Raw genomic sequence first — 23,461 nt, forward strand, 5'->3', positions numbered from 1 at the left:
TCAAGTGGCAGCGCTTCATTCTGAAATGGCTTGGTAATAATTTTTGCATCATTTAGGATAACCGGAGACATCCACCTGGGAACATAATTCAGGCTGATCACTAACATATTAAAATGCTTCTTTCTTGCTTGATAAATAGCTGCTGCCCAACTCTTTCTGGCCCCTTAGTGCTCCCCGACCCCCCACCCTGTGGCCTCTCCACTGAAGGGTCCCTGCCAGGCATGGAGCCTCCGAAACTCATCTGAGACCTCAGCTGGCCTGACTGATGGGTGCTCTTGCCTTTTTGGTTTTCTTTTAATTGTTTTTATAAAAATCTTCATAGCCAGTTCTGGAGCCCCTGAGACTGGCTACCATTTGAAACTGGCTCCATTTCATTCTGTCCATTTCCAAGATTGCTGTGAAGGCAGGTGAGACGGGCCTCAGCGAGGTGGGAGCTTCTCTGTGATACCGCCTCCAGGCCCTCGTGATGGCCTAACCGTCTGAGCGTGCACCCTTTGGGGTCAATCAGATCTTTAAAGCTAGTTTGGAGTCATTGGTTCTGTCGACATTACCTGTCATGATGCTCCAAACAGGCTGAGTCAGGCAATGGAAACATTTGATTTGCAACATAAAGGATGCAGTTAAGAGAGCAAATGTCCCATTTCATCCTGTCAGTTGCTGATTTGAATACGGTGATTAATGCATAAGATCTGTTATGCAGCTTCTTAGCCAGGAAGGTAGACTCTTGGCATGAGAAGCAGCCAAGAGGTCAAAGGTAAACCATGGTCGATGAAGGGCATGCACCTGGGAACAGCAAGAGCCATCTACCAACTTGACTAGGTTCCTTGCTTGTGAAAAAATTAAATTACTATTTTTTAATTTAAAAAATTAATAAAAGTATCAGCTTCCCATAGGCTCAGCCCCAAGCAGCCCCTCAAAGTAGCCAAGAATACCTCGGTGGGGTGGTCTCAGGCCACCTGGCTCTGCTGCTGCGGATCTCAGGTGTTGGGATGGCTCAGGAATGTCGTTGCCGAGGCTGCCACTCTAGCAGTTTATGACAGCACCTCTCAGGTTCCCGGGATGGACACAACCTATTTTCTACACAGCTTTTTTTTCTTTAAAGGGCTCAGGTTTGGGAACGTGTTGGCAGGCTGATCTGGCAACTCTGCCAAGAAAATATAAATAGAAGTGAGATAGATTTATCATCTTACAATTAGTCACCTATCATTCAATCAGGCCGTGAGCCTGTCAGAAGTTCACCAATAACAGAAGTAACACTAGTGAGTCACTGAAGTAGTAATTAGGAGAAGTGTACGCAGCACACGCCCCAAAGACAGTTTGTGAGCCAGGAGCTCTCAGACCACAGTCTAGAAGGAAGCTCAGGGGCGTGTTGTCATGAACGGCTGTGCACTGGGGAGGCAGCCAGTGTTAGTTCTTCACGGTGATTGGTGGCATTATTAGAATTTTTTCAGTGATAGGGAATTGGTCCGTGATTACCTTATATCAGCCTTGGAAAACGGTTTTAAGTTGTGCTTAGGATTTCCAGAGGCATCCGCAAGAAATGACCCAGGTCGAGTTAGCCTTGCAGAGAATAAGCTAAATTAAGCTTCATTTGTATGATGAAACTGGTTTTGTGTGCTCAGGGCATTTTCAAAGCTGGTCTCCATTTGATTTTTATTTTAACAAGCCAAATGCTCCATGGCACTATTTCTTCCCTGAGTCTTTCCAATAATGTGTGCGCTACATTGAGATGAGTGTCTGAGATCTCACCTCTAAGCACAGCTTCAGGGCAAGGATCTGGGGTCTGTTTTGCTCAATTTAATGCGAGTGCAAACACAGCGCGGCCCCGTGGGACAGAGCAGTGTGTTGGGTTTTTTTTTCCCTCCCAAACCTGTCATATTTTGAGTCTGAAAGGAGAAATGAAAAGCAGTCTCTCTCTACAAAAAGGTGGTTTGGGGGGGATGTGCTTATTTACCCGGCTCTTCAGTTATTTATCAAAGCGTGCTCCGTGCCGCAGCCTCCCGGAGCACCCCATCTCACTGTCACTCTTGCTGCCTTGATTTACATTTTGTTTATTACATACAGAGCACTGGAGCCAGCACAGCGCAGCCAATGTGGCCAGAACAAATGGGCGCACAGCAAGATCTCTTTGGGGGCCGGGTTCAGGCTGGGATATTTTTTCAATCAGGGATTCCCTTCGTGGGTCATTGGGAGGACTGAACAAACTGTGGGCTTTTCATTAAAACCCTTTTACAAAGTCAGGCCTCATGAGCCTGACTGAATAATGGAAACTTTTGCTGTGTCTACCCTTGTGTGGAAGATTTCCTGGGGTAAGACACGGTTTAAAATGTCCCAGATTTCTGAGGGTTTGTGACTGTAAAGCGATCATCCGAATGCCCAGGGAGGGGATGGTGATGGGGGATCCGGCTTCCCCGAAAGGGCGCAGTTTGGTTTCCCAGGGAGAGGCTCCAGCTTGTGTAAACTAAAAGAAGGACTCCAGGGGGTGGGGGGGTTGAACAATTAGGGAGTGGTAACCAGGAGACTGGCAAGGTGACTGGAGATGAAACATTTCCGTTGTGATCCAGTCATAAGCCAGTTCTTCCTTTGTCTCAAAAGAAAAGAAAAAAAACTAGTGTCCTCTTTTCCTGGAAGTCTACACTGCAGAGTCACCTTGATTTTCATTGATTGCAAACCAGGGTTCATCATTAAATTTGAGCAAGATATGCTCCAGGGGAAATCCATAATGCAAATGTCAAAAAAAGATGAATAGTGGAGAGCCACCCAGCCCTGGGTCACCTTGAGGACCATTCTTTTGCAAAGGTTAAATCTCCAGGGATGTCACTAGAAGTAGAGCTCCATGCTGGCCTCAGGCCAACGGTTTCTGTATTAATGGGAGAAGTGATAATCGAAGATTAGGAAGCCATCATTTTTATAACTTACTTCCCAATCCCTGCACCTGCAACCACTTGTTACTGCTTTAATGTCCCTCCTGCTTGGCACAGAGCTGTCGGTGACAGACAGGGCACTCGGTGACACTCTGTTGTGGTTGATGAACAACTCGCTGTCACTGTCATCTGTTTTCTGAAACACTGGCTCTGACATTTTTAAGCATAACACAAGAAAAGTGTCACCTGAGAGGCTGAATGTAACAGCATTTTTATGAGAATGCTTTGCAGTAGTTACATGCCTTTCAGAAATATTAAGCATTTGGGAAGTTAATGAGAATTGTATTATAGCCTTGGTCAAAAACACTTTTGCTCATATAGTAAAACTTCAAAGTAAGATTTTTAATTACATTCAGGTTCCTTACCGAATATTTTATTGGTGTGTTTGTGCGCCCTTACAAATTTTAGAAATGTGTTATTTATGAGGATTGTGTATTTTGTTAAGTATAGTTATTTGTAATAGTCAAATTTGTTTAATGGTTGTTTTTCAAAAATGTGTATGATCTGAGATTTGAAGAAAACGAAATTCTTTAGCATCCATTTCGTTTCCTGGCTGTATAAAAATGTTAGTAGGATCAATTAACTGAATAAATTGCTGGTGTTAATAACAAAATTTCACAATAATCCACTCAAGCATTTAATTCTTGTGCCTTCTTCTATTCTGTGTTGGAAATGAAATGATAGAAATTATAATGGGGTGAAATGAAATCAAATCAAGATTCTTGAAATATAAGACAGGAGGGAAGGATTTTTAAAAGACTGCTTTCTTGATGGGACCTATATTTAAATGTAACCGTATCACCTTAGAGAAGGCCCTCTCCCCACTTTTTTAGAAATGAGTTTTCCAGCAACTCCATCCAGGCAGTGAAATGGGAGGGGGTTGCTGTCGATCTTCCCTCCGCCTTCCCCGGATCTTTCCTGTTCATTTTGGACTCGCTCTAAGCTCACCCACGTCGCTCCCGCCTGTGGGGATTTAGAACCAGCACACCCCAAGGGTATGGAAGCCACTGCAGGGGTGGGGCGTGGTGGCAGCAAAACGTGGGTGAAGGAGACTCTGAGTTGGCAGCATCTGAGTGAAAGGCAGAGGCCTCGAAAGATGGGACACCAAGACTTCAGGAAAAGAAAATAATTGAAATAGAAAGGAAAAAAACAAGGTTTAGTGCCTGCAAGAATCCAGTCTACTTTCTGGGGCACACAGTTTAGAATTACGATTCGCCAGTAATGCTCTATAAGATGACAGGTAACTGTCCTCGGCGCTTGGGTGACTGTACAGCAGAGATAAGGGAGTGGTGTGGACAGTCAGCACCATTTCTATTCAGGGAAGGTGGGAAGATCCGTGACAAGCAGGCAGGGAGTCAGGGGCACAGCAGGTATTTCAGAATCACAGATCCCCATTCCAGTCCTGCTCCTGTTTCTACTGAGCAGGGCTGCAGCCTTGAAATGGCCATTTCCTCATCTGCACAACGAGATAAGAATGGCACCCACCCCGGGGGGGATGCTGATACTGAGGGGGCGATGCATATATGGGGCAGTGGGTAGAAGGTCAATCTCTGTTGCTTCTCAGTTTTGCTGTAAAAAGTAAAGTCTCTTTTTTAAAAAGAGAGGAATAGTAGCCACTTCACAAAGTTAGTATGAGTCCAGTGAGACTTTTCTACGAGGCTTGTCACTCAGTAAGTACTTGGTGTTAGCTGATACATTATTCATTATCACTCACAATGGCAATAGTACAACTTTTGAGAAACCTTATCCTGAATTCTTTAAAAATCGTATCTGGGAAGATAGACGTGGTGAGATCAATGAAGTAGTTATTTAAATAAGCATATATAAGTAAGTTATTTAAATAAACAAGCCTTAGCCAAAGAAGACAGAATATTTCTCTATTCACAACTTCATATTCTGAGGCCAATGCTTGGATTTCTCTGATTGCAGTCATTCAGAATGCTACAGAAATCACTCAGTACTATTTACAAAGGTTCCAAAAAGCATATTCTTCTCCCTCAGATGTTGGAGAGACACAGAGGACCCAAGAGACCATGAACTCTACTCCCTTGCTTTGCCAACTCTTGTTCATTGTCTAAAACTGAGACACCACGTGTTGCATCTCCTAGTCCATATCTGTCCCAAACTGGGTACCTGTTAGCCACTCATGGCTTTGCTCTGTGTGGTGTAATTGCCTGTTAGTAAAACAAAGACATTTATTTACCTTCCGTAACAGGGAAGTCATGGCTACAGGCCTTATATTAGATGGATATTTTAATGGTTTCACTTAGGACAATTAGAATGTAGTTCACTTCTTATGCTAAAGGCTGGACACATTCAAAATGCCTGCAAATAAGAAATGGATGCATATTACCAAGAGCTTAACATTCAGACTCACAGTGATCTGTGTTCTGTTTTGTCCATGAAAGCCCATTTTAGAGTTATTGTTTTATTTCTGAATAATGCATTTCTTTATTCAAGGTCAACACAAGATAAAGTTCATTCCAGAAATGGTCGGTCCAATCTTAGAAATGACACTGATACCTGAGACGGAGCTGCGCAAAGCTACCCTCCCCATCTTCTTTGATATGATGCAGTGCGAGTTCCACTCGACCCGAAGCTTCCAGATGGTAAGGACATAGGTGTGCGGTAAGTGGAGAAGACGGACCACAAGACTGGAACCATGAAAAAGACTTTTACGTGGTTCTAGAGCTAAAGTTGTTGCACATGGAAAACATAATTCCCAACAGCCTAAGAGATAAAAATCCAAGGACTTTTCCTTTTTAAAGAAGGCTATCATCCTTCACTCATCTTTAAGGGAATTCCACTCTGTTTTTGGCTTTTCCTTATTAACTTTTATCTGATTGCCTTACACATTAAACCTTGGATAAAAGTCTCTTCTTCACCCTCCTTGGTACGAGCAGTCTTGGAGCATGTAGTCGGATGTTACTGTGTTCTCTGGGACTGGCTGCTTTTTGCCAATTCATGTTATCATAAAGTCTAAATGCTTTGCTTTCTAGTCTTTGAAATGTGTGGCTCGATCTTTTTTTTACTTGTGCAGTGGAACTGATGAGAATGCCTCAGAGAAAGTATGTGAAGCACTCCAAACATGCTTTAGCACCAGGAAGAGCAGGATCTGAATGATTTATGTTTGAGAAGAGCAAAGTCTCCTTCCCTGGACTCCCTGAACATAAGCACAGTGTTGACCTTTTCAGGGCTCATGGTGGGCACTCGCCCCCAAGCAGGAACACCATGGTTTTCTCCCTAGTGTGCTACTGGTCCGGCCACATACTTTTTGCAGGAGGCAGGAAAAGAACCCAAACAATAGGAGTTCTTCTACATAGCGCAACCATTGTTAAAGTACTATAGTACTTCAAGTAAGGGAATATTTGTTTTATGTAGGTTTTTTGAGGGATTTTGAAGAAAATTCCTACACTGAAGAGAAAGCAAAACTGTATCAATCAAGGCAGTGTGGTTTTAGTGGGATCTGTTATTTAAAAGAGTAGATTTTCCTTCCCGACTTTTGTACTTTGTAGTTTAAAGGAGCTTTGAATAGTTTCTAGGTTTCCATTGGTCAGTCTTCACCATTACTGCATGAAGGTAATAACCATGAAGAATAATAATGTTGCTATTTCTAGAACAAAAACAGACACAAAGCTAAAAGAACCTCTGCTCTGTGAATAAGAGTTGAGTTCAGATACTGAAGTCAGGTAGACCATGATGCGCAGCTTAGCCTGTTACCACCTGGGTTTTGAGCAAATTACTGAACATCTTTAAGTCTCCGATTCAGAGATTGGTAGAATCTACTTGAAAGGGATGTTATGAGAAGTGAATAAAATTAACTCACGAAGCCCTTCCTTCCTTCCCTCCCTCCCTCCCTCTCTCTCTTCACAAAAGGGAGGAGGGTTTCCTAACATTTATTTATTTTAAAAATTTTAGAGACTATCTTAAAAGAACAGCTGTTTTTGTTTCTCTGGCCCTCTCTCAGTTTTTATACATACATAATGTAATGTTGTAAAGTTTGCCATGTTTTTTGTTGCTCCTTTTGTTGGAGGATATGTCAAAGACATTTTCCCTGATTAAAATGTAATAACCATGATTTTAATGATGGTATAACATTTCAGAAAATGAGTTGGTTAGTCTTTTCTTACCTATCCCCTTTAGTTGAGCATATAGGTTGTCTACAGATTTTTCTTCCTACTCTTATTACTACTATTATTTTGTACTACTGTCATTGTGCAGTGAACATACTCATGCATATAGCCTGACTTTCTTGTGAATGTTTTCCTGGTATACATTCTTCAAAATGGAATTGCTGATTCAAAATATTTTTAGAGCTTTTGACAGCATTGCCAAATTTTTTATGCCGTTGCCCTAAGATCTGACCCATCTCCACTGCCACTGGCACCACATCGTGGTCCAGTCTCATTACTACCTCACCAGAAATAGGAATTGTAATTTAAAATGCTTTTTCCTAGGCTGAAAATACATCTGACATTTTGAATTGTATATAAATCAGTCCTCAAAGATGGACCTTATGAAAAAAAATGCTATTAAATTAAAGAACCAGGTAAAGGAGAAAAATGAATTTATATAGATAAATGTTACTAGCCCAGGAAACTAAGATCAAAGACCTTTCAAACATGGTCACTTGTCATTCTTTTAAGCAGTTTTGTGTCAAAATAAGGTCAAGGGCAGTTGGAGTAAAGAGGCGAATGAGAGGTCAGCTTTGAGTGTTCCCCTTCTGTCGGCCCTTCTTTTTGCCTCATTCCTGTCTTGCTAGAACTTTAACGTATCTTAAGACAGTCTTCTGAGCAGGTGCTTCCTTTTCCGTGGTTCACAGGCTCTCAGGTTTGTCCATGAGTGGCACAAAGCTAACGAGAGCCATGGCGGTTTTGCCTCTATTCCCGGCTGTTTGCCCCTGGGCTGACTTCAGAATTTTCACTACCAGGGACATCTTTCCAGAAAACTAAACTGACTTCTGTTCCGCAATTGCACTGCCATATACTGTGCCCCAGTGAGTGCAGGCCAGTGAGAGCATAGGCAGGGAGATGCAGGTCCCCAGAACTCAGTCAGGCTGAGCATGTGCAGCTGCTTGCATTCTTTGACTGGTATTCACTGGCCCTTCATTCGTCTGTGTTGTCTCCTCCTTGTCCCTTCACAGACAACTGGTGGGACTCACCAAGGGTTTTTCAAATAAAGGCCAAAAAAAAACAAAGCTAGTGAAAGAAGTCTCTCTCTTAATCTGTTTGGAATTTGGAAAAGGTCCATTTCCTTTTCTGCTGGGATATCGCCCTTTATTTTTTTCTCTTGGCCTGTCTCAGCCTCCCAGGTGGAAGGTCACCCTTCCCAGACCTGCTTCCTCATTGTCCCCATGTTGGCCAGGCCTCTTGTCTCTTGGCTTCCTGGGTGGGGGGTCAGGCTGCCTTGGCCCCGCCACGCTTGCTCTTTGGGCCTGTGTGGCTGCTCACAGGGACTGGCCAGTCCTTCCTCTGCCCATCTCAGCCCCTGTGCTCCTCCCAGCCCTTGGCCCAGGGCTCTCTGGGACCACTGCTTGCCTCTGGGCCTGCTCTGTCTTCTCTGACTCCTTTCTGTTCTCAATTCAGTCCCTACCCTACCACGCTGTTGAAGCGGTGGGCCCACCGTCTATTCTTGCTGGTGGTCACTTGGTAGTGACTGGCACATGCACAGAACAGCTGTGCACAGCCGCCTTGCCTGCATCCCAGGGATCTCTAGGACGGGGCTGGCTGGCTGCTCTTTAACTAATCTGCCACCAATCCAATTACCTAACCTTATTAGTCACATCAACAAGGGCTTAAATTGGCTGCACTTTGATAGCAGATGTGCAAACCTAATGGAGTGAGGGGAAGACAGTACACGGTTCTCATTTCCACAGAACTTCAGTGCTTTGAACTTGGGATGTAGCTTTTTTTTTTTTTTAAGGTTTTCCTGAGTGGGGTGGTTGATACACTATTTGGGAAATACACCGTGTCCAGGCTGTGCTCTGCTCTTTCAGTTGGAGCAGAGAGGGGGGCCCGCTGGATTCAGGAGAAAAACCTGCAATTTTACCCAGGATTCAACTGCATCAGGCCAGTATTGGAATTTCAGCAGCATGTCTTGCAGATCAGCTGCCTGCAGTCCCCAGCGTTGCTTCTCCTGTGCTCCTTGGCTGCCGAGGAAGCATTTCTCTAGAATGTTCTTGTCCACACCCTTCCTGAGAGTCTGTTTCTTTTCAGGTCCCCACTTTTGCAAGAAAGAGCATGAGTCTTCTTTCAGAATAGGTGTGTCCTTGTCCTGTGTTACCAATCCAGCCTATCCAGGGCCCGAGTGCCAAATGGGCTACCTGCTTCTGGGGTGGGTGGTATGGAATTAATTGGTCCACATGCTCTGCCCTCCTGGTGGCCCAGGAACTCTTTCCAGGGTTGTGGGCAGCGCCTCAAGTCAGCCTGATACCATGTGTGCTGGGTCGTCCTCAGTAGGTGATGCAGATGCTCTGCAAAGACTGCTGACAGAGATTCTCTAATGCCCACAGAAGCCCCCTAGAAGAGGACATGTTGTGCAGGGACCTGAGGCCAAGGAGGAAGTTGATCTGATCTGATAGAGGAGCTTGGATGGGGCAGAAGTATATGGACAAGGAAGCCCACGTATGTCGGGTGGCCTTCAGTGCTTCTAGAAATCCCCACCACCCGCAAGACACCCTGCTTCCTGTGGGCTGGTGTGCACTGCTCTGGATCAGTGGTCCAGTGAAAGGAAGACATTCCAAGAGACTGGCGGTGTGTAACGGTTGTGAAATGAACACTGCCTCCCATCCCCAGATGCCCGCCGGGCCAGTTCGTCCTCTGTCTGGTTGGTGTAGTGGTGAGGGAGGGGTGGCACCCTCTGCTGAGGTTGTCCCTCTCCCCCTTGGGGCTTGCACTGTGGACGCCCCATCAGCAGGAAGGCACGGGTCCACCCAGGGGCCTCAGCTTGACATCCACTCCAGCTGTGCCCTCACAGGGCCCCCCTGCCCGAGGCAGCCATCGGTGACAACAGCCACCCTCCATTATCAGCCCTGTCTGTGTGGCCGCTGTGCTTTCTCTGTCCTGCCAGGTGGCCATTCTGTGTCTCCCCTCAGCTAAGCCTGTTCTCTTCTTTCTCCCACTTCCCTTTCCTCTGAGCACCTCTAGCACTCCAGCCGCCCTTGGCTGCCCTGGTTCTTACAGGTAGGATGCCCCACCTAGGCTCCTAAATTGTCCCCTTCTACGGCTTCCGTGGTCCATTAGGCTCAGAGGACATGTCCTCTGCTCTCTCTCCTTAAAGTTGGCTAGTGGGTTCACTGTCCTGTGCCCACCTGTGACTTTCCCAGTCCCAGAGTGGCATGTTTGCACTGAAACTGAGGACTTTGGGAAATCTTCATGTTTTCCAGAGGTGAAATCCTACATGAGAAGATTTCAGCATTTGCTGAGCCAGCACAGAGGGGCTTGGAGGCATCAGTGGCTTAGTGCCCCTCGTATCACCCACGTAGCCCTGGTGAGCCGCGTTACCACGATAGGAACCTTTTCCATGCCTGAAACGAACCTCTCCTCCATCTCGCTAAGACCCCTGCTCCCAAATGAGTAATTTCCCAGTCTCAGCTTCACAGGGTTTTCCTTCATAAGAGAAAGCATACCTTTAAATTCTCTCCTGGCACCTTTGTAAAGAATTCCATTTGTTATGTCCTTGGAAAATATAGAACTAACAGCTGAGAATTGCAGCAAATGACTGTATGGGCTACATACCATTAATAAAAGTGGAATGCAGAAGGCTCTGCAGTAAAATGATATTTTCAGTCATGGAGCTGCTTTCTGTCAGCTTTGTGAGGGTCAGTAAAATGCTCCACAGTTTCCAGAAATTCCCATTTAGTTGTAACAATATTAGAACATGAGTAATCTTTGTGTCTTTGTTTCTGGGTTCCTGCTTGAATAATCTCTTCGTCCTGCCCATGCTGGTAACCGTAAGGAAATAGCTGAGTGACCCAAGTGGTGGTGGTGGGCAGCTTCCGCCACTCGGTGGGAAAGCCAGTGTATTTTGCACTGTAATATGAATGTGAGTATGTTTGGTGGCAGTTTTATCATGTTTCTTCTTCATTCTTTGGGGTTTTGTTTGTTGGTTTGCTTATTTTTGCCTTCAATTTCAAAATAACACTTGATTTTATTATGTTGGATGCTTAACGAGGAAATACAGTGCCCAAGAATTAGGCTTTTATCTAATTGAACCCCAGGCCTAAAAGCGGTCTGAGAGATCATGGAAACGAATACCCTCGATTCCAAGAGTTCTGATTACATTGCATTCTGTTCTTCAAAGCCCTTCAGCAAAGAGATGCCCAAACCCCCATAAATGGCTTTTAACCAAATTAAACAGAACTCACTCCGAGGGCATTTCCTGAAGCCCATCGTCATTGTCTACAACCCAGAGTCACACCTCAGTGTGCGCGATGTGGAAATGGGGCGCAGCTGCACCTGCCTGAGGTCACCCAGGGTGCAGCAGGCAGCAGACAGTTCCCCAGCCAGGCTACACCTGTGCGGGACTTGTGGGGCTCTAGGCCTTTGGATATTTCATAGAAGCTTCAGGGTCAGCGAGCAGCCTACCTATTGGATATAGAAGGAAGTGGGGATTTTAGAATTTGGGATATGGTGTGCTAGAGATTGTGTAAGTAGGTCTGCAGAGTGGTTAAGAAGAGTTACACGCTGCACCTAAAAACCTGTCTGGGCAGAGGGATTAAAGTGTGAGCGAGAGATTGCGGGTGGTGGGGGTCAGTTACTTTTAGAGTGGCCACATGTTAGTATGGAGCCCCAGGGGTGGTGCAGAGCCAGGCTGCTCTCCCAAGCCATGCCAGCTCCTTCTTCCTGGCCACGTGTTCCACGCAGATACAGGTCAGCCACTTTCTCTCGCCCACCTTTCCTGTCGCTGCAGAGCAGGGACATGGTTCTGCAATGCCACTGTATTGGGCCGTTTCCATCTGGAAGTTCAGAAGCAGAGGATCTGATTCTTTGGAGCTCTTGGATCCCGGTGGGTGGGCTCAAACCGTGCTCCTGCCTCTGGTATCGTGTAAGCACTTCCCCCTGAGTAATGGAAGGAAGCAGCGCACTGCAGGGCACCGAGCAAGTGCACTAAGCGTTATCTGTACACGGGTCAAAGATAACCTTTTGCTAACACACTCAGGAGACTGTGTTCCTAGATTTTGGACTTCACCCTGCTCTTGATAACCTCTAAGCATTTCATCAACGTGATGAGTTATTTGTGCAAACCTTTCCGTCCTGGTCCAGCTTCCTCTCTTCTTCTAGCGTAATGCCAGATCCCTTCTGTAAGTGTGTTCCTGGAAAATGCAGGCCTGCTTTTGTCCATTTGTAAATGCATTATAGAGAATGGTCAATCTAACCCCCACCAAAAACGATGCATTACAAACCAAATAGGATTGGCTTTTGGATTGCCCATACTGGAATCTTCCATTCCACAATCTCTTAAATTAGAGCCAGTAGCCTGTGGCTAACCGTGGTGGTGAGTGGTGAGAGCAGGGGTTCCTGTCTCAGCTAACTGAGTTACCAGTGATGTCAGTAGCCCTCTTGCTTCACCCAGTTCATCTGAACAGCAGCCTTCACAAAGCCCTGTATTTATATGAGACCGTAGGTATTGGCGCTTAGAGATGCTCTGTTCAGTATTTTAAGGTGGACACCCTGAGGGTATTTTTGTAGTAATATTGGTGATTCAGAAAAGACAGGAAAATAAAATGATTTTGCTTGTCACATGAGTGAGTCTCTGCCACCTTTGAGCAACACAGTAAACCCTTGCTAATTTTATCCTAACCGTAGAGAACCCTGTTGCAAATTACCAGATAGCATGCATTTATGAGTAAGATAATAAACATGATTTTTATCAAACCAGCTCTGCTCTATGAGCAAATGTACTTCCTCCCATTTATTTGGACAGGGCCATTTAATTCTGATTATGATACCAGTTCATAAGCACACTAGCAAATTGATTCTAGTATATTCTGTAAAAACTAATGAAGACCCTGGAAGCAGAGGCGAGCTGCGGATCTGTGGTATTGAATCCTTGCTGAGAAACAGAACAGGGTTGCCAGGTGTTTGTGCAAATTACTTAGTTTAGACTAGAAGTTAGTAAAATTAGAATCAGCTGTGTTCTTCTGATTTGCTTATCATCCATCCACTCATTTTAGAAAACATTAAATTCATCAGTCAAAATTTGATAAGCAGCATACTTAAGGAGCTGGCGCTTCCTTATTGCCCTTGTTTGTGACAGCTAGGTTTATGTGGAAGCAGAGAAAACATGGCATTTCCATAAAGTACACTCCAAGTTCAAATACCTTCTGATTAACTAGTGATGAGCAATTTCAAAAGCCTGTGTGCTTTTTTGCCTGTTAGGATGAGGCATGTTTTTCTGCATTCTGTATGCCTTCCTTATTGTGTGCTCAGGCGTGGAATTGAATTGTGTGGTTTGATTACATCTAGCTTCGTTTGTTTCTCAATTATTTGTTCTGAAGAATTAGCACTCACCAGACACTTAGTTTTTGGTGGTCCCATCATGGGACCCTCTGGGAGATTGGGTGGCCTGGAAACGCCAGCTTCCGGGCTAGCGGCAACCCGTCCCCATTGCATCAGCTCTCTAAAAGAACCGCTTTTTGTAGAATTGTCTGTAAAGAGCAGAATAATAGTGGTTTAGTATCGAAAGGTTGTTACTTTACAGTAAAAGTCACTCTCATGAGACTAAAGATGAATAAAACAAAGTAAGTCATTCTTTCTTGTTCGGCGGAACCATCTCTCTCTCTGTTTCTCAAACTCTCTGAGCGACTCGGAACAAACAGATCTGAGAAGGAAGGCATTTATTCAGGGAGGAGGCAGTGGAGAGGATCACAAAGGGAACTGCAGGGACTCATGATGTCCAGGTTTGTGTGATGTTGCCGAGTCCTTGATGTCAAGCAAGAATCAATACCTCTCTCCAGTCCTGTTTTACACCTTCGTTTCATCTGTAGCATGAGAGAATTGCTGTGTTAGGCGGCGTGTCCCCATCAAGGTCAGGCAGGTCTCTGCCTGCTTTTCTCTGAGGCTCCTCCCTGGGTCTCATGAGGCCCTCTCCTCTGCCTCACGGGAGACCACAGTCCACCGCCACTGAGTCCCCAGCACCATAGATGGAGCTGGCAGTGCCCGTATCAGGCACACGCACGAGTGTGCTCACCACTTGGCTTGCATGGCCAGGCAAGCAGGTCGTGTCTGGGCGTCCTGCTAGTCCCCTCTGCTGATACACTAAGCCCTCCGCAGCTCACATTTCACACCAAGTCTGTCCAGTAATTGGCGTACATGTAGCACCTTCATCCCACTAGAGCACCCTCACCAGCCACTGTTCTAGGGGTTGGGGACACAACATGACCAAGAGAGAAGAAAATTCTTTCTCTCACCCAGCTTAAATCCTTATGGCTTCTTGGTAATAGCAGGGCATTTGGGGATTGTTGCTGGGAAAGCAGTGTCTGAGCGTATAATCATCCCGGGATCCCCGAGACCCTTGCCCGCGTGCCATGGTGTGCTTGCTTTCTGAACCTTGAATTCAGCTGTCTCCAGCTCTGCAGGGGCTGACATGCTCACAGCCCCTCCTTAGCTCCTGGCCCGAGCCAGCAGGAAGCCTCGGGGCCCCCGGCTAGAGTCCCGGCACTGAGGTGGCTCCGAGTCCTGCAAGGGCTGCGGCACTGGGCAAGAAGGACAGGGATGCATGCCCACCGTCGTTGAGGTGGTTTTGTGCAGCCCCATCAGCCACAGGGTTCATGCAGCTGCTGTGAAAACACTTGGGAGAGTTGCACCTCTCCAGAATTTAGTTTTCCCAAAAGCATGTGTCCGAGAGACAAGTCAGTTCTAAGGACCTTGTCCCAACCCTGTGCTCTGGAAATCCGAACAGAAGCTTTGGGGAGTTCAAAGAAGGGCCTGGAGGTGGACCTTCTCGAGATGCCTGCTAGTCTTTTAGAGACATTTCTGCTCTTATTTTTATAGTATTTTTTTCAACCACAGTGAGATACTCTGAGCCATCAAGGGATGGCAGTGAAGTGGCCCCTCAGATGTTCTCAGATTGCCGAGAACTCTGCTGACAAGTAAAGAGCCATCTGTTCATTTCTAGGAACCCACGAGCTATTTTCAGTGTTACTTGTTTGTAGAGATGAAACTTGGGGCTTTTTTAGCGTTGCTCCTCGATTTTTTTTCTCTGGTTTCCTTGTCTTCCTCTGGCTTCTGCTATCAGAATACACACGTTTAGGCTCCATTAACCAGGAAAGGACATAAAAGGTTCCCCCAGTGACGGGGGGGGGTCATCAGAAGTCCCCAGGGGCTCAGGGGTGGCAACTCTTAAGTTAAATCCAGCTTCAGAGGTGAAGGGTGACTGTGTGGTGATCATCTCTCGTCACCTTGTGTACTATTGACATTCCGTCATAAAATGAAATGTCCTCCATGCTGATTATTGACGCTTCCTCTGTTTAATTATAGTTTGAAAACGACATCATCACCAAGCTGGATCATGAGGTGGAAGGAGGCAGAGGAGATGAGCAGTACAAGGTGTTATTTGATAAAATGTAAGTGTTGATTAACAGTGGGGCTTATGTCAGAATAGAGACAGAGAGACTGTAATTAGACTACAATGAACTTTGTAGCCCAGAAATAATTAAAATGTGTTAATAATGGAAAATATTTTTAAATTGCACCTCAGCCAAGTTTCTTTCTCTGAGTGTGATTAACAAGGTGTGTATAATTATTTTTCAGCCTCCTGGAACACTGCAGGAAGCACAAATACCTCGCCAAAACGGGAGAAACTTTTGTAAAACTTGTTGTGCGCCTGATGGAAAGACTTTTGGATTATAGAACCATCATGCACGATGAGAACAAAGAAAACAGGATGAGCTGTACTGTCAACGTGCTGGTGAGTGAAAAGTTCGTTTAACTTCCAGTCTTCCCGGGAAGCCAGCAATGGACGTAGGAAGTTCAGAGGTCTCTTGACAGCTGGTCACAGAGCTTTCCATGAAATGCGGCATCATTTGCATATTTCCTCGTCTGTTTCGGGGGAGGGATAACAACCAACTGTGGGCAGGTCTGCTCCGAAGAAGGTGGCAAAATCATGTCCCCTCTGGATGTTATCACACAGCTCTTCCGTGTGGCTGAGAATGCTGCACCATCTTATTTTGTAACCACAGTAGCACCTGTGTTGGTAACGGGCAAAAGGCTTCAGTATTAGGAGATCGTGAGCATGTCCTGTAGCGGGTTGAATGGTGGTCCCTGAAAGGTGTGTCCACATCCTGATCCTCAGAACCTGTGAACGTGACCTTATTTGGAAAAAAGGCTCTTTGCAGATTGACTGAGTTAAGGATCTCAGGGTGAGGTCACCTTGGATTACCCAGGGCCCTAAATCTGACGGCGAGTGTCCTTTTAAGAGACAGAGAAGGAGGCGGCCGTGTAAGGATGGAGCCCGAGTCAGGGTGATGTGGCCACAAGCCAAGGGAGACCTGGGCCTGCCAGGACCTGGAAGAGGCAGAGTGGGATTCTCCCCCGGAGCCGTCAGAGGGACCTTGGTTCTGCTGACGCCTTGACTTCAGACTCTGGGCTCCAGCCTGTGAGAGAGCACAGATCTGCTGTCTTAAGCCCAGTGTGTGGCCATTTGTCACGGCAGCCACAAGAAGCCAGTGCGTGGCCTCAGGGACAGCAGGGGCCGAGTTGGCCCTCCTGCACCCCTGCTGACACTGTGACTCGGTCGGGTACTGCGGACACGGCCTTGCTCGTGTCGTCGTGGTGCATCGGCTAGTGCTGTAGGTGAAACGGGCTTTTCAGAAGTTTTAGGACAAGCTCAGTGACAGGGACTGCTGGAACCACAGGACCGCCTCTTCTGGCCCAGAGCTCCGTGCATCTCCCTGCATCCTCCCCGCTGCTCCCAGAGGAGCCAGAGAAGCTGACTCCTGGCCCTGGAAGGGGTTTTCTAACCTTCCCTGCCTGCCCCAAAGTGGGGCTGCAGGAAAACACTACACCTACTTTGTTCTACTTAATGCATTTCTACTTAATGCATTTCTCTGGATTTTCCATATCACCACCTGGTCATTGGGCAGCATATGGATCCTTGGTCTTGACTTCTGTGTCCATGATTTGTATGGACTTAGAGGCACTTTGAGCTCATGGTGACAGACTTTTGTGTTTGGAGAAATATGACACATTCATTCATTCTATAGAAAATCACCAAGATGTTTGGATTGAAAAGATAAACAAAAGGCACTATTTACACCCTGGCATCAATACTGAATCTGTGCTTTGCCACCAGAAACTTGCAGCTAGAACCATGTGGCCTCCTCAGTCCCTGCCTTCTATGATGGGACAATCTGTTTCATCTAGTGATAAACATTTTCTGTAGCAAGTTTTTCTCTCCTTGAAAATCCAAGTATGGGGGACTTCTGATTTCTGGTCCAATTTGTAAAAGAAACTTGGAAGTTTCACTGCCATCCTCACCACGAGGAAAAAGCTGGCCGTAAACAATTCTTGTTCCTGAAAGTAAACAATTCTTAGCTGCGCAGGGAAGACTGCTGCCTCCCAAATTGGAGAGACAGGAGGTTACAGAGAATCACAGCTCACCGGAGCGGAAGCCCAGGAACAGATTCAGCTGCCAGAGACGGTACTGGATTCCCATTACCCAGTACATCGTGTCCACAGTCACTGTAAGATTATAAGGCACGAAACACAGTTTGAAGAGACAGAGCAGCCATCAGAGCCAGAGCCAGATAGGGCAAGAGGTTTTGGAATTATCAGACTGGGGTTTTAAATAACCGTGATTAATATGCTAAGAGCACTAATGTAAAAGGAGACATGATGCAAAAACAGATGAGTAGCATAAGCAGAGAGGTGGAAAGTGTACGGAAGAATCAAGAAATCCACAACACTAACAGTGAAGAGTACTTTTGTTCTTGTCAATAGATTGGACACAGTTGAGGAAAGAATGGGCTTCAGCCTCCATATACATTTGCATGCGTTCTGTGAGTCTGGGCAGCTGTGGGAATTGCTGGCTTCTGGCATCAATGCCTGAGGCCTGTCCGCCGCTGTGCTCGTCTTCACATTCTCCTGTAGTCCCAGCGGAGCACAGCAGCGAGCCCTGCCCTGGGCAACGGCCTCCATCTTTTGCACGGAAATGAGCCCGGCCCTTGCTTCACTGTCTTCCTGCATTCTTGCCTCGGTTCGAAGTAATTTACTTTGGTGGTGCCAGTGTGGTTAACATGAAATAGAAAACAGTCTTTTTCTGCAGATGAGAAATGGAAACCTTTTCAGAATCATTCCCTACTGGAGACGTACTTATTCTAGTGCTCCTTCTGATCTTGAAGGGGACCTGAGTGGCCAGATGGTGTCCAGAGGGAAGAATTACTCATATTTGTTAGCTTTTCGGCTTTGGTAATTGAGAATGCTTTTTGTTTTAAGCAAGACCTCTCATGTTCACTGGGTATGAAACCTAGCAGAGAAGTGGTGATGCGCTTTGAACATGGCCTTCTATCTCCGGGACCAGGGTCGGAGAACAAGCTCTTGTAATGACACGTGCAGCCAGAGTTTCTGACGTTAACATGTGTTAACGTCACACGGAGCCTTGCTCAGTCCCCCCGATTGTTACTGCTGTCAGCACTAGCGGGGTTTTAGCTAAGAAACACACCCAGGATTTCTGACCTCACTAAACTTCTTCCAACTTGCACATACTGAGTCAGCCCACGTAGAGTGAAGTGTTGTTCCCTTCTTAGCGTTTCCTGGGGATAAGATGGATACCAACCCATCATGATGCTTGCATTTAAAAAATAAAATAGGTCCTAGGGAGTAAAGAGAAACAAGAAACTGGATTTTTAGAGGTAGGTGTCCTGGCTCTAAATGTTCACTGCCCAGCTCACATTTAATGATATAAATAAAAATATAAGTCTGCTTCTAATCTCTCAGTCCATTTTTACCTTTTCTCCTGGTACTTTTGTTATAAAACAAATGGGGTTTCATAGAGATGAATATGGATATCCATCTCTAGATGAACATGGTATATAAACAGGCTAGAAATATAAAAAATGTGTGCCATTTATCACTAAGCAGAAGTCCTCTTGAAATCCTAATGTTAAAACATAACATAGAATTTAATGATGCCCTGTAAAGCCCATTACCAAGTTTCTATTAGAACCAGTGTTGGTTTTTTTTTTTTAATGGAGTTAGTGGAACATATTAAGTTGTGTGGGCTCGTTAATATCCCACTCTCCCTTGCACTTAAAGAAAGAAAAAATTAAAATAAAAATGTAAGAGACACAAGCAGTCAGTCACTCTGTCTAGCCACCCAAGCCCCCTACATATACCCCTGCAAGGACATCTACTTGGTATATTAGATCATGGTTCCCCGACAAAACGCACATCTGTAATTGAGTAGAATTCACTGTCACCTCATAATCAAGTCACCTAATTCTAAGCAGTCATTAACATATCCATATCTAAGACTAGTAGAATCTTTGTTTACATACAGATGTTTACTTTCTTCAGGGCCCCTTTACAAGACTAATTAAGGTGGTTCTGAGTGAAATTCTAAAAAATTGAGTTTCTGCTTCAGTCATAAAGGAGTACAAAATCGCAATGCAATGCCAATGTGTAGGTTCTGAAAGACCAATGGGTAGTGGTGGATTGGAGTTGGGGGCCAGTCCCGATGGGGCTGCATGGAGAGCTCCCACAGAGGTCAGCTCTGGTGCCAGGGGCATTGAGAGAGGACGGGGTGGCGGGGTGGGGGGGTGCTGCTTGCAGAGCCCAGACGCAGAGCACCAGAGCAGCGTCAACATTTACGTAAGAAACGCAAAGGTTTTATATAGAAACTGGGATTTGAGATGAGTGTCCTTCAGTTCTAGAGAGGTTTTGAAGTCTTAGGAAGGGAACAGAACTCAGCACAGGCAGGAAATAGAACCATATCTGTGTCTCCGAGAGAGGAATGAAAGTCGTACGATATCCCCATTGTGAAATCGTAAAGGAGAATGATCAAACACTTAGGAAAGGATTAAAAATATGAGTGCAGAAGAAAATGATGTGAAATCATAGCTGGTAAAATACTGGCCAGTTCGAGTTGGAAGTGGAGGGCTTATTCTCTACCTTTGATGCAGATTCTCTTTGTTACATGGCTCTGAGTTGTCAACTGAAAATACCCTCATTAGTGAGCTGTATCTTTCGAACTAGAGGACATTAAAATCTCAGAGGCAGCAGGAATAGGGAAATCTTGGTGCATTTTTCTAACAGCTCCCCCTCTTTCTATACTTGCTCATTTTTCAGAGGGATCAATTTTGGCAGCTGTGTGGGTTTTTTTGCTAATGAAATTAAACAACTTATTTCATCTTATTGGATAATTGAAAACCTTCACAATGGTGATTTATCTCAGGCACTGATTCCAGAGTTCTAACGTTGTGTTCAAGTGCTGAGTTTCACATTGAAAGTAGTTCTGGTGTTTCTATCCTGAGGCCTGGTTAGGTGAGATTTTAAAGTGTTTTATAGAGATCTCACATTAAAGAAGTGTATTTTTGATAGACGTTCTTATGCTCATCCTGAAGGTATTTTATAATTTATAGAAATAGCCCATCACTTATAATCACTAATTAGCCCTCCTCCATCAGTACTTACAAAGTGCCTATCAAGTGGCAACCCGTTTTCCTACTCTGTTTGGTCAGGTGTCTCGTCTAGACCCGCACTGTCCACTGGGAATTTCTGTGACGATGGAAATGTTCTGAGTCTGCACAGTTCAGTACAAGAGCACTAGCTCCATGTGGCTACTGAGCACTCACGGTATGGCAAGTGCAACTGAGGAAGTGGATTTTTAAGTTCCTTTCATTTTAATTGAATTTATGTCACATTTGAACACGTGGCTGGTGCTACAGTTTCAGGCACCTCAGGTGTGGAATACCACCGTGCTTCTCGTGGCTCTTGTCATCAGGGCTGGCTCTAGCATGTTGAAATCTTGTTGGTGATGCTTATTCCCAAATTTGGGGTCTTGAGCCAATTTATTTTTCCTTCTAATGAGTTTGCAATGGTTAAGAAATCATATTTGGATAGTACCTTGTTTTAATCGAAGACAGATGACTTTCAAGTAACAGAAGTAGATTTTAGTCATCACAGTGTAGGAAATGTGATTATTAGAATCTTCCTCCAAAAAGATGAAGAGAAGTGTAAAATGGATTTTTATTTTAGGTGACTCTGGTTCTCATCCAAAGAGCCAGGGTCCATTTGTCTATGTTGGACTCAAGTTGAAGAACCTTGAGTTTTTTAATATACATGTGATACCTTTTGTAAAACAGGTTTCTTGAAACAGTGTTGTGGTTTGATCTTTCAGAATTTCTACAAAGAAATTGAAAGAGAAGAAATGTATATAAGGTACGTAGCCATCACACTTGTCTGCACTGTCTCCTAGTATATTATAATTGCTCTTGTCAAGTCCATGCAAAGAAATGCTATATAACCACGGAGGTTTGTCTTACAGGAGATTGTGAATCCTAGAGACTGAGTTTTGTGGAGCGCCCAGATAGATCCTCAGCCCTTGTGCGGCTGCCCGCGTCCATGCAGAGATGGGGGGTTACACTTAGCTCAGAAATAAAGCCATAAATTATCTCACAGGGGTTTGTATCACTTAACTGACTCACATGGCCCTTTTGAAAAGAGACACCACCACAATTTTAATGTTTCACAGTAAACCAGTTGATGAAATGAGGAATCCAGTTTTAACTTTCTTAGAAATAGACAATATTATAATTTTTCAGTCTGTTCTTTAACTGACATTATATTCTCATATTTTCATTTTTCTCTCTTACTTGCCTTTCCTTCAGAGTGGTGGGCTGTGATTGAGCCCCTCTCTTTCTTGGTCTTTTTTAGGAGCCAGTGTCAAATACTTGGCAAGATTACAAATAGCAGAATAGAATAAAGATATGATCCACATGACGTTAGTGTTTAATGATGTATTTATCATATCAAGTATGATTTTCTAACTTCTGGTTTCTAATTTTTTTTTGTACTTTTTCCTTCAAAAATATACCATATAAATCTAATGAGCTTTTGGGAAAACAGTCAGCTTCTTTTATCCCAAATGCAGATAGCTTTATATTAAAACAACTTTTATTTCTTTACGGTAGAGAAATTCTTTTGACCACATTCCTGTGATCGCTGGAGCTCTTTTATTCTTATGGATTTATATTTTTATGGATATTTTTGATGCATTTGGATTCAATACAAACATAAGAAATCACAATCAAACATTGTATCATTTCATTTCAAATGTAAGAGGAAAACTGGAAAAGATGAGAAAGAATGAGAAATCTTGAGGAATAATTCTGTTTTCTTGTACCATCTTGATTTTTTTCCTGAAAAGAGGACTTAAAAAAAATATGTATTATTGTATGTTGCTCTAGTTGGCTTCTCTTGGTGCTTCTGCACCAGAGTTTTCAAGGCCTATGGATTGTGAACACTGTAAAAAGAAAGCATAGATATGATTTATTATTGAAGGTGGAATTTAACTCTTGGAACCCTCAGCACAAATTATCTGCTGACATTTTACAAAGGTACCTCTGTTTTGTCATCTCAGGTATTTGTACAAGCTGTGTGACCTGCACAAAGAGTGTGATAACTACACTGAAGCTGCTTACACTCTGCTTCTCCATGCAAAGCTTCTGAAGGTAATAAATATTGCCACGCACTTTTATGATTCTGTTATCATAAAGTCTAAGATCATTTAAACTTTTATTTTTCCATGATACATTTTAGTAAACTTATGACTTAGGCTTTTATGGATACTGAATGAATGAAATGGTAAAAACAAAGATATTTAGGAAGTACTTTGATTATAGATCTGGCCCCACTGAGTACAGATTTAATGAGCTGTCATAGCAAGTTATCACTAAGCATTGTGAACAGCCGGTCACTGGACTGTCAGGTGGCAGTGGATGAGAGATTCTCCAATTCCTTATTCCTGCCAACAGGTGTCAGTCATGGTGGAGAATGACATCAATAAGAAGGAATTTCTGTGGTCAAACAGCTAAGACATAGGATGAGATAGACCCCTGATTATCTTAGCACTGAGTATAGGGACCCCATCATGACTGTCCTGTCCATGAGTCCACACTGAGATCTCTTATTAGTCCCCAGTTCCCACCACACCTCCTGGCTGGCTTTCCTGGAGGGTGTTGCTCCTGTGCACAGGTGTGGCCTGATGACTTTCAGCTCCCAGTGGTTCTTTTGTTGGGCAGCTAGCTTTCGACCTTGGCTGTTTTGTTTGTTTGCAGTAATATACTCATGCTCTTCCCCATGTCTCGTCAGCCCAGTTAGTCAGACAGAGTGGACCCTCAGCAAGTAACTAGGTGGATGCATGGGTAGGTGCGTGGGTGGGTGTACATGACAAAGGGGAGGAGCTGGGCAGGGGTGGGAGGGTAGCTGGACACATGGATGGGTGGGTGGATGGGTGACTGGATGAAGGAGTTGCTATACGACTTCTAGTTTTATATTTTAAGACTTTAGCAAGTCATTAGATCATCTTGCCCGTGATAC

General features: G+C 44.6%; 1 protein-coding gene across 4 annotated transcripts in view; it reads left to right on the forward strand.

Annotated features, from left to right (window-relative positions):
- Positions 1–23,461, forward strand: part of DOCK1 (dedicator of cytokinesis 1) — a 480,397-nt gene that overhangs the window by 402,237 nt on the left and 54,699 nt on the right. For 3 of the 4 annotated variants that reach the window (XM_057506476.1, XM_036899029.2, XM_036899030.2), the window contains exons 33-37: positions 5,385–5,533; positions 15,404–15,489; positions 15,677–15,833; positions 21,261–21,301; positions 22,503–22,593. In XM_057506476.1, coding sequence (XP_057362459.1) covers positions 5,385–5,533; positions 15,404–15,489; positions 15,677–15,833; positions 21,261–21,301; positions 22,503–22,593 — 524 coding nt within the window. Of the gene's footprint in view, positions 1–5,384; positions 5,553–15,403; positions 15,490–15,676; positions 15,834–21,260; positions 21,302–22,502; positions 22,594–23,461 lie in introns of those variants that run through there. The other variant, XM_036899031.2, reaches the window with a different exon arrangement.

Source organism: Manis pentadactyla, chromosome 8, assembly GCF_030020395.1.
Source record: "Manis pentadactyla isolate mManPen7 chromosome 8, mManPen7.hap1, whole genome shotgun sequence".
Taxonomy (NCBI): domain Eukaryota; kingdom Metazoa; phylum Chordata; class Mammalia; order Pholidota; family Manidae; genus Manis; species Manis pentadactyla.